Below are 14,320 nucleotides of genomic sequence, written 5' to 3'. Positions count from 1 at the left end.
TTCCTTTCTCTTCTTCTCTCCTCCTCCTCCTCCTCCCCTCTCTCTCTCTCTCTCTCTCTCTCTCGCCACAGCCACTTCACCTCTCAGAACTGCCTGGAACCTGAACCTTGCTCTTTCTCTCTCTCCTCACGATCAAAAATTCTCAAAGTAGTTGGGTAAGAAAAAAAACTGATAAACTGATTAAATTAAAAAAATCATAAAAAAAAAACTGAAAAAATCAAACTATAAAAAAAATTAATTAAACCGATTAGAATATTTTAAAAAAAATGGGTTCGGTTCGGTTTCGATTTTATAAGCCTAAAATCAAAAAATCAAACCGAATCAAACCGGTTTAGTTAAGAAATAAACCAAACTGAACCGAACCAAACCAAACCAGAAAAAAACCGAACCGAACTGAAAAGAACTCATTAAAGAGTCCAAAAAAAGCCCAAAAAACAATATAATTTTTAGTTTTTAATATAAAATAATCAAACCAAACCGAATAAAACCGAACTGAAACCGGTTAGTTGGAATCAGTTTTAGATTTTTTATATATTTTACAAATTTTTGTTTTGGTTATTTTTATAGATAAAAATATAACCGAACAAAAAATGATCACCCCCACACAGCAGCACTACATGACTCATCTCTCTCTCTCTAGCTCTAGATCGGCGGCCATCTCTCTCTCTACCTGTGATGGATCTTTATTTTTCCGCCCAAAACAACCACCACTAGTCACCCTCACCACCCACATTCCATATTTAGAGGTATATGGAACACTTTCTCTCAATTAATTTGATGTAATTTATGTTTAATGTGTGTTAATTTGATTTTATTGAATGTTAAGGTTTTGAATTAGAAATTAGGTTAATTACATATAATTTAAGTTATTAATTGGATATTATTATGTTATTTTATTAAATAATTGATGATTTTAGGTTGTTGTTGATTGTGAGTTAATAAATTATGTTTTTGAATAGTTAGTGTTGAATTAGATTAAATTATGGATTAGGTTAATTAGATATATTAGAAGTTGATAATTAGGTTATTTTCATAAATAATCAATGTTTTTTTGTTGTTGTTGATTGTGAATTAACAAAATTATGTAATGAAAGAGTTAGTGTTGATTTAGATTAAATTATGAATTATACTGAATTGCATATAAAATAATAATATTAGCTATGAAATAAATGAATTTGATTGATAATTTTGTTATGATAACAGAATTTGATGAATGTAGATGTTTGCCGATTAATTTGATGAATTTAGGTTTTAACCGATTAAATTAATATTATGGTTTTGTTGATAAATAATGCACTTTAATTAACCCTAATATATTAATAAATTAGAATTGTGTTTTGTTGTGTTGTTCGACAAAATATATGATAATCTAGAAATATTATGCTTTTATGATGGTATCATTGTCAATACCGATAATGGTATCATTTATAATAGAGGAAGATATGAATTCCTAACTGCTACATCAGACATGTCCCTTAACAAGTTATCGAGAATGTTATGTGATCGACTTGGCTAAATATGTTTGAAATAGAAGTTAAAATTACTTTGAGGATGTTATAAATCGGGGTTAGTCAAGCTCGTTATGTCGATGTACCAATCTATATTGATGAGAGTGTGAATTCCATATTTGGGTTTGCGGGGATTGATGGAATTAATATGTTGGAGCTTTACTTGAATAGTAGACCTAAACGAGAAAACTCTTCTCACATGAAGTTAACCTGGTTTTCAAGTAACTCCTAGAGAATCACACAAGCATCGCGAGCAGCTGGTCTATTCAGGTTAGGTCGTAATGCTAGTCGACAAATATCGATGCAAGAAATTATTAATATAAAACCTCAAGTGGGTATGAAATATGCTTCATATTGCTATAAACAATCTGAACCAAATGATGACGAAAATGAGTGTGATTAGTACTTAAAAGTGCATTTTTATCAAGGTTTTATATCATTATTTTGCACTTGAAGTATCAATAACTCCTTAACTAAAGCATGTTTTATAATAACGTATCTAATAATATAAGATACCTTTAATTTATGGTAAATGTTCATCTTAAATGCAGGCCTATCACATAAATGAAAGAATTGATTGATGAGTTGAAGTACTGAAATTGAAAGGACAAAGAGATGGCCAAACTTAGAAAAGAGATGTTGGTGCAGTCCAAACTGGAACATTGTTCGGTAATCGGGCTATATCTGGAGCTGTAGATCTCGGATTTAGGTCTACTTTATATGGATGGAAAGGTAAGACATAGGCCTACAACTTTCATGCGGAGCCCAAGATTTAATAAGGCCGTTTTCGAGTCCAAATTGTAGCAACAATGAAGAAGCCCGAATCTGTCCTACAACCCAGACACTGTTCAGTGTTCAGCCCATATCTCGAGTTATAGAAGTCCAAATGATCTCAAATTTTTATCCTGGAAAGATGAGACAATTCCCTAGAACTTTCATGATTTAAGTTTGTTCAAATTATGACGTCATCAATGACGTTTTTGGCAGACAAGAAGATAAGAATTGTCACCAAGTCAAGATGTGGCCACCCACTCATCAATTAGTCAACAAATCAATAGTTTCGAATTTTGGCCTATAAAAGGAGGCATTTGCCATGTATTTAGGCATCTTGGTGTTCAGATCAAGATCATGCTCTTGCTCTCTCTTTATATTTTGTAATGCTTAAGTTTTGCTTATATTAATTTCTTGCTTATGCTTTTCATTTCCTTTCCTTGTTTATTTATGTTTCTTTCTTTCATTATGTGTTGCTAAGTTAATTATGTCAAGGTGAAAAGGGTACACTAATGGTGTAAGAATAAGTATAATATAAACTTAACATGGACCTTAATGTTGGATACTAACATGCTTTATATTTGTTATCTTGTTCACTTTTAATACTTTGCTTGTTAAATGGTTAATCTAGATTTATGTTGTATAACACTTGGTACAACAAATACTTGGCACTTTCATAGCCCATATTGTATGGTATAACCGACACCTGAGCTATGAAAGGAACTTGATTTGTTGTTAACATAAGTTATAATCATGAATGCCTGACAACATTTACAAGTATTAGCATTATTCGAATAAGATAACTAATGTAATCACGTTAACAATTTATAATCTGATTGGAACCTCCTTTGTGTGTGGTTTCCAATTGAATAATAAGAGTTTATACTATACTTGTTTGAAATACCATTAGTGGATCCTCTAACCTTGACATTTGTTGTTATCATTGTTTAATCCTTACGTTAATCTTCCATCTCAAAGTCCTCATCAACTTCTTCCTCTTCTTCTTCACTATTATTATTATTGTTGTTATTGTTGTTGTTGTTGTTGTCTATAATTTATACAATTAACCTCCCTGTGGTTCGACCCCGGTCTTGCCGGGTTATTTATTACTTCGACACTCCTGCACTTGGGAGAAGACATCAATCTTTTGGTCGTGTCAGAGTGTCACATTGATAGAGTTGTGGTTAAAGGGGAAAATGAGGAAGATAAGGAATGTTAAGTTAATTGAGCCTGTTAATCAATACATGACACCTTTTGCTTCTAAATTTGAGGTTGTTAGTGAGAATTACCAATATGGATACAATGATTGGGCAGATAGTCATAAGCATTTGAGATTATCAGTTGATGAATTGGAGGTTGAAAAAATATTCAAAGACAAGTCTGAATGTGTTAATGTAGTAGTATAAGGTCCATCGTTCAATAAAAACCTATGCTCAGTTATTGTGTGTTCAAAAACTAGTTTGTAGATGATATTTGTGTAGGAGGTATCACCAAATACCTAATTCATGGGAAATTTCAAAATTGAAAGGTGTCCACACACTAATTTTCTCGAGCCTATTGGATAACATCGATGTTGTTCACGATACTTTGTGAGTAACTTCAACACAAAATTCAAAAATATTTCGTTGAAAATATGTCGCATATGATGTGTACAACTTTTTCTAAATAGGATTTTGACATTTTATATGAGTTGATGGAAACTGATGATGCAATCAGAGCTTAGCTAGACGCTGAACCTAAATAAAAATAGGCAATGTCTTGAAGTAACATTAGTGAAAGATGAGATTGCTTATCGTGAGAGTGTTGGGGATGTTAATCCGTCCACGTGTGTCCCAAGCCCATCCACAAATGACCCGGGTCGATCCACAAGCTAGGATGATATTGGTCCTCCTCACACCTACATGGATATTACGGACTCATCCTCGAGTTGGACGAGTTAGGGTGATGCTTCGACCTGTACACAAGTGCTCTAGGCTCTTTTACGAGCTAAGATGATTATTAGATATAATTACATGTTATTGTATGTTATGATAATTATGAATAGAAGTATAGTAAGTTTGATTTTAATAAAATATTATGTTATGTTAGTCGTTGGTCTAAATTTGTTACTTATGATTGAATATGTTATGTGCTACTTATGTAAATTGTGTTTTGATGCTAGAAAATTGGTTATTTGGATTGTTTTAAATTTTGTTTTTCTGACCAGGGAGTTAATGACAGAAAATATTTTTTTAGGATAAGTCTGTTACAGGAGTCACATATCCTATCTGCAACACGCAAGTCACAATTGGCATCTGCGACATGCAAGTCGCATATGGTATTTGCGATAATGAAGTCATAGATGGTATTGTGACTCGTGCGTCATAAATGTCAATTACAATTCTCTCAATTGTGCTAGATCCCTAAATATTTTTTCACTTGTGTTATTTTACTAAAAACATTTTTTTAACCGTGCTAAGTTACCAAAACACTCCCTAATTTGAGGATAAATTGGGCAATTAGCATTTAAAATGCAAATAAAAGGTAAAATAACACTAAAGTAAAAAGTTTTGTCAAAATAGCACACTTTGGGATGTCGCGGTTGGGAATCGCGACATCTATTTAAATTTAGGACTAACTAGTCGACTGGTTTGTTAAACTAGGCCCAAGGGTAAGATTTTTGAAATCTAGCGATCCAATAGTTGAAACAAAAGTTATGGTTTTTTTGAGCTATCATTCTGTTATGACGCGACCATACCTCCTTCTAGGCCTAGACATGTCTCATTGATCCATAAATATATCTTTTAGGTCATCCATGTAATTTTTCCAAGGCAAATCCTCATCTAGTTATGTCAGACCCACACTTGAATGCTCAGAATCACCTGTGAGAACTACTATGTGAATAACAACTTTTAAATATTTTAATTGGAGTCTGTTTTTTAGTGTACAAGTTGGACAAATATATATATTTTTACTCAAAAACATATTTGAAAGAAAAAATTCATAAAATTATGGTTTTTGAGCGAAACGATCGACCGGTTATACAACTATATCTAACTGGCCGACCAGTTAGCAGTTGTTACGCTTCAAAAGCACGACATGTTTAAATATCGTTATTTTGAAGCGTAAAAATTATCTTGTTAAGCTTAGGATCATGTTTCAAAAACGCAACAATATAAAAATATACTATTTTAGAAATTTTTTTCAAAAACTGTTATTCTACCAACACTTTTAATTTATTTTAAAAAAAAATCCTCAATTTGAGGGCTGAAGAGTAATGCCGTTGCAAGTCCCTGGAACCTGTGATCAGAGACAGGATGTAGCTGCCTGCCTGAAATATAAATCCATAACAGAATTGCCCATGCAATTCTGTTATGGATCTAGCTAGTTGGCTGCAATGGTGTCGGTGTAGAGTCGGCATCTTCTATTGGAATCTTTCCCATGATTGGCAGACTTTTAAGGTTAGAGGATAAGAAAACCTGTCTTCTTGTAAAATGTCAAGGTTGCTTCAAATTAAAGACAGCTTTTCTTTGCATTATCTGTGTTCATAGGAAGCAAATTAATAAGCAGCCTGGAACGGTCTCCATTTCAAACAAACTTAATTCTCCTACAAATCCTAGTTTTCAAAGAGCATTCATATTTTGAATCTTCTTCCATTTCGATTTCGAGTTCGTTTAATATTGCGATAATGATTAGTTTTTAAAAATATTTTTCACTTACAAATACATTAAAATAATATATTTTTTATTTTTAATATCAATATATAAAATAATATAAAAATACTTTTTTTTTTCAAAACATTTTTGTACTGAAAAATCTAACAATGCCTTGATAGCAAGCAATGCTGCTTCAATAATTGATTCAGCAACAACCTTGCATTGATTTATCCTTTTTGTCACACATGGTGAATGAGCAACTAATCATGTATCATCATGCCATTCAAGATCATAACCTTTTGTTATTGTAATTTAACAGTGTTTTAAATTTTTTATTTATTAATTTATTTTAAATTTATTTATTTTTATAATTTTGATATACAAATTTTAAAAATAAATTTTAAAAAATAAAAAGATATTATCTTAAAATAAAAAAAATATACCTGAAATCAAGTTTCTACCTCAAAGAAGAAAGATGGTTTGAAAACCATACCCCACATGTATAAAATCAGGAGGCCATGCCATGCCATGATAGCTTAATAAAAGCAGCAATGACTGGACTGGGGACTTGCCCCATCACATCTGTAATAAATTGTTGATTACTGACCCCTCTCTTCCTATTCTCTAACCCTAATCTTGAGGGCACAGTTAACCACCGGCACCGGAACAGACAACAAGTTAGCTTCATACTGTACATTCCATTTAAATTTTGAAAGTATAATTTAACTACTTAGATTTTAAATTTATTTTTTAGAAATTATTAAGTTAAAGAACTATTAAAATTATATAATTTTAAATTTTAAATTACATAAAATTAATCAAAGTAGATATCATTTATAATGTAATAAATGAGAAATCATAGCCTTGTCAGATTTTATATCCTGCTTATCAAGGTTTTGTCTCATTTGAAAAAAACAAAAGTTGATACTCTCTGATAATCATGGGAGGATCGTTAGTGGAGTCCATTCCTTCAGTGATTAATAATCACTTCAGATTTTTTCACGTACGTAAAACTGCAACGACAATCTTCTCTCGTTATTGCTGGCTGTCTTTTTTTTTTTTTTTTAAGCTGTCATTTTCATATTTATTGGGTTTTGAAAATAGAGACTTGCACTGTGATATTTTATGTTTTATTACTATATTACATGGTAAAAAAAAGAATAATTAGGTCTTTATTTTCATGATAAAGTATCCTTTGGTCACTGATGGTCAGGGGAGAGAGAAAAAACTGAAAAATCAAGAAAATTGAAAAACCGATGGTTTTAGTTTTATAAGTCTAAAACCGAAAAAACCGAACCAAACCCAAACAAAAAAAACCAAGCCAAATTGGAAAAAACCGAGCCAAACCAGTTTGAATAAGTTTTTATCCTAAAAAACCGAACAGAACCAAACCAAAACCGGCCGGTTTGAACTGGTTTTGGTTTTTTTATAAAAAAAATTTCGGTTTAGTTATTTTTTTTATATAAAAATCGAATCGAATCGAAATTGATCACCATTACTAATAGTAGATTGCAGTTATACTTATTTAAAATGAATTTAGGATGAAATGATTTATTTTTTAAAGTGTTTTTGATTTTAAAATATATAAAAATAATGTTTTTTAAAATCAGTACATTAAAACAATTTAAAAATATTTAAAAAAATAATTAAAAACAAAATTTATTTTAAAAAAAAAAAACAAGTCAATATCACAGACGACCATTTATTCTGGCATAAAAGAAGGGCCTACCATTTCATGTTTCACTTATCAGTATCATGATGTGTCTTTATGGAATAATACAGGCAACTGAATCATATAATGCTGCTATGAGTAAAGACCAATTGCCCTAGCTTTTGATATTTTAGCCAAAAAAAAACCCCAGCAATCAGATCAGAGGTTGAAAAATTGTAACTTGGGGGACCAGTCTACCCCCTTTCCATGATTAACACTAGTTAGGACAATGATTTATATCAGTATAGTAATTTAAACTCTAAAAAAATAGTACAGAAATTCATGCATTAAAGAAGAAGAAGAAGAAGAAGACTTTTGCACGTAGATATGAACAGTCATAGACTACATAAAGATGCTCATCTTTTTCCATAGCATTAACTCGGCAATTGCATCCATGGGCTTAGAATCTGTGTAAAAAGAACCAAAAGCGTAGGAACGATAAGGTTACCAACAATTCAAGACACCGAGTCATCGAAAGAATCAAAATATGAAGGGAAAAAACCAGCAATTGACATCTAAATATTTGAGAGAGAAAAAACTAGGATTCCCTGATCCATTCCATGCTATTTTCAAACTCTTTCTTAGCCTAGGCTTACCCTCATTTTGCTACAATTCTCTATGCTATATTACGCCCTAGGAAGTTTTTCATGGTGGAGCCAAAGAATGCCCAAGGAGGGAAGAGCAATCTTAGACGAAAACTGAACCTGATTGTGTCCATAAGGTCCCCCATATTAGTCAAATACAAGAGTAGCAGCACTACATTCATGAAGCGGAAAACAAATCAATAATAACAAATTCAACAGGTCATTTGATATGATCAATGTGTGTGGAAATCAGTATTCAATTTTGTCTATTTATTAATGTTTCTGGTAGAGAACAGCAGATATACAGGACTGAAGAACAACAGGTCATTTGATATGATTAATGCTCCTCCGGTGAGCTTGCCATGCACCAAAAGATTTTTCTATCCCAAGATTTGACACCGTTAGTGCAAAAGGCCAGTGTTAAGCATGGATGGTTGTGGCTATAAATTAGAGTTAATTTAACACCACCAATGCTCCTCTGTTCTATACTATAAATGTTGCTAATCATCATCTGGAAACATGGTTTAATATGGGTTGAATTGCAGCTTTTAAATCTTCATAAAATCTTTGCTCAGAAAATCTGCCTGCACGTTTCCTCGCAGCTGCAGCGATCTTGAGTCTCTCAGTTTCTGGCATCCTTAAAACTTTGAGGACGGCTTCTGCATACTCATCTACATTCTGGGCAAGAAATCCCGTTTGCTGCCCATCTTCTTCTAGAACAATGTCCATTTTTGGCCCAGCAGAATTATGAGCTGAAGAGAGGAGAGTTAGAATATCACTGTAAACCAACCCATTTCTACATCAAAATAAATGGATGTAGTCATTCGTTGAAAAATCATTTGAACATTCATTTCATCTCAGAAAAAGCAAAGCATTCTCTAATGGAAAAGAGAAGTATCAACATTTAAACAAAAAAATAATTGAAATGCCCACCAATTGGCACGGCGCCTGCAGCCATATACTCCACAACACTAATGCCGAAGTGTTCATCTACCATAGAATGCATTCCTGCTACTGCACCTCCCAAAAGTCTCACCAAGTCCCTGTAAATTGCCAGGGTTAAAGTGCTGATATAAATCTAGACAGTAGGGTTTTCTTCCCTTTCTATTTCTTTAGGTAAAAACTGAATGCAATAAAAGAATCTAAATATATGACAGATTCATGAGAAAAATGCCCCAAAAACACCCAAAGACAGAGGATATCACCAAAGGGGAAAGAAATAGTGAATACCTTTATCAGGAGAAACCTAAAATGAAACCAACCTGAAATCTTAGGTGGGCAACCAACTACAAATTACTAACTACAAAGAAAAAAAATCTTAAACTTAACGATTCATTATATCAATTAGCACAGCTTCCTCCTTTTTCTTTTGTCCTCCATCACCTTCTAAGACTCTCATCAAGTTTTCTTGACCAAAGCATCACTATCTCCATAAAAAATGATGAGTTGGATAACAATAAGGCAGTGGTACGACTTGCAATTCCACAGCCAAATCAAATTTCCTATCAAGTTGGTGATAGCATACAAGAATACTGCCATGGTCAGAATCAAGGAATGAACAGTAAAAAGTAAAGAAAACCCTACAAAAGGCATTCTTTTACCAGTGAGCCAATAAAATAAATATCAAATTGATCAACAAGCTGAACCAGAACAGATTAATCATCTTCTTCCACAGATGGAATGTATGCTCCACATCACATCCTTCCAGTGGTTTTTCTTTTTTAAGAAAAAAATTACAAAAATACAATACAGACACGGTCAGATGCTGAGTGTGTGCGCGCACGCGCTTGCCAACATATACATACACACACATGTGCACACAAATATCTAGCTCTTCAGCTTTCAATAAGAGAAAATGAGAGCAATAAGGATCCAGATTATAAAATGCTTGCACCAACCTATACATCACATTCTTGTAGAATTGTACATCCCCATCTACATTCAGTTCAACTGCTTTGTCCTGCAACTTCTGCAGCCTATCCTCATCAAATTTGTTTCTGCAACTACCAACAAACTGGAGTATAGGTCTCGGCATGTCTGCATCTAACCTCCTGATGGCCAATGAAAAGGCCTCGAGTTGAAGAGGGTGGGCCTGAGACATCAAACACAAGCTGTAAGAGACTAACAATGAATGCCCATAAAGGCCCAAGGAACGAGCTACCAAAACTGCATAACCTTGTGCTCACTAGGTTTATGTAAGTATGCCCACCTTCTCAGGACGAAACTGAGCCACAGAAATAAATATCGGAGTTGTGGCCGGTCTTTCCAAAGGAAGCACCTGTTTGGACTTCAACTTTTTAGAACCCAAAGTAAAGAGATACTGACATGAGGAGCAATGACACAATATCACAAACCTGAAGCCCTGATGTGTCACAAGGAGGATACACTCGCTTAATACGACTTGGAATTCTCCAAAGCTTTTCAATATGAGACTGGGTCCATGAAGAGTTCACCATTGCAAGGTGTGCACAAGAGCCTACAAATCCATACATCCAACTAAACAGTGTATAGTAGATGATCTTGCACCATGATAGCCAACCACTGCCAAAAGAGAAATATTTGTTTGACTTTATAAAAATAAGGACACGTGCATATGAAGTTGCATGGACATAAATCTGAAAGACCACCAGAGCCAATAAGTTCTCTATTTTGTTTCAATAAAAAATAATATTTTGTGAGAAAAGCTTTCCTTATTTGCCTTTTTTCCTACTCTGGGAATTCAGCTAACAGATTCATTGAGCAAAAAAAAACTTCCAGCAGATACAAGAGTGCAGTCATGTCCTCCAACAGAACATTGGTGAATACATAAAGAACTCGAATCAGAAATGTCATCAAATGCCCACAAGCTAGCTTCCCTAGCCAAAAAACAAGCAGCCTTCATAAAAGCTAGCACCCTTGTTACAAGTTCTGTGAATATATCGAAAGAAAGCCCACTTGAACTTCCTGGGAAACGGTAAATCATCAAGCAAAATAACCTCAATATCCAAAGCCAGAGGTCCTCCCTTGAGAATGTCTAAATTCGCTCCTAACAATATGTTTCTATCACAAATTCAGCTAACTCTAACACCTTGAACCACTGAAAGCTTCCTTGATGACCATAACTTCCAAGACTTTCACAAGTAGCATATAAGGTCAGAATTTTATTTTATTTTTTTGCAAGAAAGTGACCTTCAAAATCTTGAAAGATAATAATACCTAAACCACCAAACTTTGTACAACCATTCTAGAATGCACCCACTTTGCACTTCAACTTGCCATATGCTCGAGGTATCCAACTAGAATCCTGATGACTAAAATATTATATGATACTTTGGGACAGAACAGCCAGTGCTAGGAGAAGATTCTGCAACAAGCTTGAATTCCAGTACATGAATTCATGCCAGATAGACAGCCAATTGAGGATTTGGTTGAATATCATTGGAAACAACATTGTGGGTATGCTTCTACAATTACCAAATCAAAACGGCAGCTACACAAAGAAGGTGGGCCTTGTCTTCTGCATTGTTAAGCTTCAAACAAACTTCCAATCATTATACAAAAGAGCTGCCACTGGTAGCAGCCACATCTAACTGAAGAGATTTTTTTTCATAAGATTATTGAGTTAAATAAACACGTAAGTTTCCCCAAAATTAGTTTCCTTTCTTTCCCTAACACACACAGTGTAACTTCCAGCAATCATCAATCAAGAATAGAGAAATATTAGGTGAGCTAAAATTAACTTGGAGGTACAGGGGAAGCCTTTAAACAAGCATTTAACAATAAATGTGGATAAATAGTGGTTCGATCCACACACTAAGCCATCAAACCAAAGCTAAATTTTGACAGATCTCAAAGCAATATCCCAACACAGATCACTATTTAATTTGCACAAATCTAAGTCACAAAAAGGCAGACCTCATTGCCAATCTCTACATCCTGTCTCTTTCATTAACCTCTTAGTCCACACCGATTCCCTTATTCTCTCACATTCATTCCATTAATAAAAATTGGGCTCATCACATAGTTCACAAGACTATCACTGTCTAATCTCAAAAAACAAATATCACCTAATTCTCTCCCTAATTCCAAGTCCCCATGTACTCTACAAGTGCTTAGCAATGTCTTCCATATCCCTACATTCGGCTTCAAAGTGTGATTCAATGAGATTCTTATTTAAGCACCTGGCTTGGCCACCATGCATCCATAATGCTCTAGTCTTACATTGATCCTATGGTCACAAAATAACCTTGAGAAGTATTCTTGACTTTTTCAACTAATCCTGAAAGGCTACATGCTAAAAACACAGCCAAGTAAACAGCAAGCTTGGTGCTATCTAAAGCAATTCGTCAAACAGATGAATTGCCTCATTACCTAGACCATGCTTTCCACAGCCAGTGATCATAAGGGTTCATGAAGTCACACTTGGCATGGACATTTCACTGAAAAGTCTTTCTGCCTCCCTATCACTGAAACAATATTTCTAACAAGCACTTCAGCAAACAAGTCACTAGAAACATCCACTCTTGCACTTATTCCATACATAGCCATAAGATCGTTACTTGACATCAAATCATACCCAAATGTGGTTTCTACTAAACGTCCATGTACTTGCATTCCTTGATCGAGCAATGAGGATTTTGAAAAAAGAAATGCAGAATGTTAGCAAATCTCTGCCTCTCACTTACACCAAAAACAATATCTTCACTGATCATTCAAAAAAAATAATAAAAAAAATAAAGGTGCAGGGAAAGCCTTCAAAACAAGCATTTGATTACTTGGATAAACAGTGCTTTAAACTAACGTTGGAAGAATTATCTAAACAAGCATACAAATAAATCAATCAAAATTTTAATTTGCAAAAGAACCTCACCTCCTGGCAATTGAAGCATCGTTATTGTACATGGAGCTCCGATCACGAACACGAGAAATCATATCCAAACTGATCGTAGGGTAATGCGTGTAACAAATAACTTTGCAACCAAACAATCTAGCAACTGGGTATGTGAAAGCATATCCGCTAGTATCAAAATAATACAAAGGAGTAAACTTGCACAAAGCCTCCCAACTTAAGTAAACTGATCCAAAGCTTTGACCAATCATAGTAAACCGAGGATAACTAGTTTCTTCGATCCACTTCCTTTTATACAAATGCACCACCTACAGCATCCCATGACACAAAATAACAAAAATTAAAACCAGCCCACGTTAAGTTATCATCTTATAAACAAAGGGTAATATCAAACAGACAGAAATTGCAAAAATTAAAATCAACCCACATTAAGTTTTCATCTAGTGAATAGAGGGTCCTTGAGAGATTTGATGTTGGTACCTTTGGAGGGGTAAGTAATTGGACACCAAATCGATCAAGGGCACGAGACATCAAGCTTTCTGAAGAGGAATCATGGTCTCCTGTGTAAATAACACAGTCAAGATCAGGACTTTCTTCTTGAATTGCTTTCACGGCACACCATAACACTCTTTCTCCACCGCCACCATCGTTTGTGTATGGATGGAAGAAACCGACAGCCCTCTGTCGGGTCCTTCTGCCATTGATTATCTCGCGGGACGTGATTGTTAAGATAAAGGTTAATAGAGAAGTAAGTAGGGAGAAAATTACAAGGAGAAGTGTATTTTCCATTATCAATTAATGTATTGATGAATAGAAGATCAATGAAGGTTTTCTTTTACTTTTGTTGCGTATTCTTTCGTTCGGTCAGGTGCGCGCGCCCTCCTAGCCTGCCTGCCTGCCTGCTGTTTAACCTATCCCTTGAAATTCTTGTTTTCTTAGCAAGATCAAATATTTTATGTCATCTTTTGACTAATGAGTCTCGAGTATGGGATAGTTTGGGATATTTTAAAGGTTAGTAGGAATTATTTTTTAAAATATTTTTTATTTTGAAATATATTAAAATAATATTTTTTAATTTTAAAAAATTATTTTTAATATTAGAATATCAAAATAATTTAAAGATATAAAAAATTATTAATTTAAAGTAAAAAAAATTAAAAAAATTCAAATTTTTTTAAAAACATTTTTGAAACGCAAAAATAATCATATTATTTGTCAAACTAGCTTGGTATTATTTGTCTTATTGTTGTTTTGAAAATACTTTTTTATTTTTTAAAATTTAT

General features: G+C 33.8%; 1 protein-coding gene across 2 annotated transcripts; it reads right to left on the bottom strand.

The window, feature by feature from the left end:
- Nucleotides 1-8,450: 8,450 nt before the first annotated feature.
- On the bottom strand, nucleotides 8,451-13,982 carry LOC7454543 (GDP-Man:Man(3)GlcNAc(2)-PP-Dol alpha-1,2-mannosyltransferase). 2 transcript variants are annotated; one of them, XM_002318084.4, is made up of 7 exons: nucleotides 13,518-13,982; nucleotides 13,059-13,345; nucleotides 10,564-10,750; nucleotides 10,419-10,487; nucleotides 10,108-10,301; nucleotides 9,143-9,252; nucleotides 8,451-8,961 (listed from the first exon to the last, which is right to left on the bottom strand). In XM_002318084.4, the coding sequence occupies exons 1-7, from the start codon at nucleotides 13,824-13,826 to the stop codon at nucleotides 8,717-8,719; spliced, it is 1,401 nt and encodes a 466-aa protein (XP_002318120.4). In that variant the 5' UTR covers nucleotides 13,827-13,982; the 3' UTR covers nucleotides 8,451-8,716. The 2 variants fall into 2 exon arrangements, with proteins under 2 accessions (XP_002318120.4, XP_024437587.2); XM_024581819.2 differs by having other exon boundaries at nucleotides 13,465-13,592.
- Between the last annotated feature and the right edge of the window lie 338 nt (nucleotides 13,983-14,320).

The sequence above is a fragment of the Populus trichocarpa genome, chromosome 12 (genome assembly GCF_000002775.5).
Source record: "Populus trichocarpa isolate Nisqually-1 chromosome 12, P.trichocarpa_v4.1, whole genome shotgun sequence".
NCBI lineage: Eukaryota > Viridiplantae > Streptophyta > Magnoliopsida > Malpighiales > Salicaceae > Populus > Populus trichocarpa.
The sequence above is the reverse complement of the archived record's forward strand: the minus strand, read 5'-3'. Positions and strand labels throughout refer to the sequence as shown.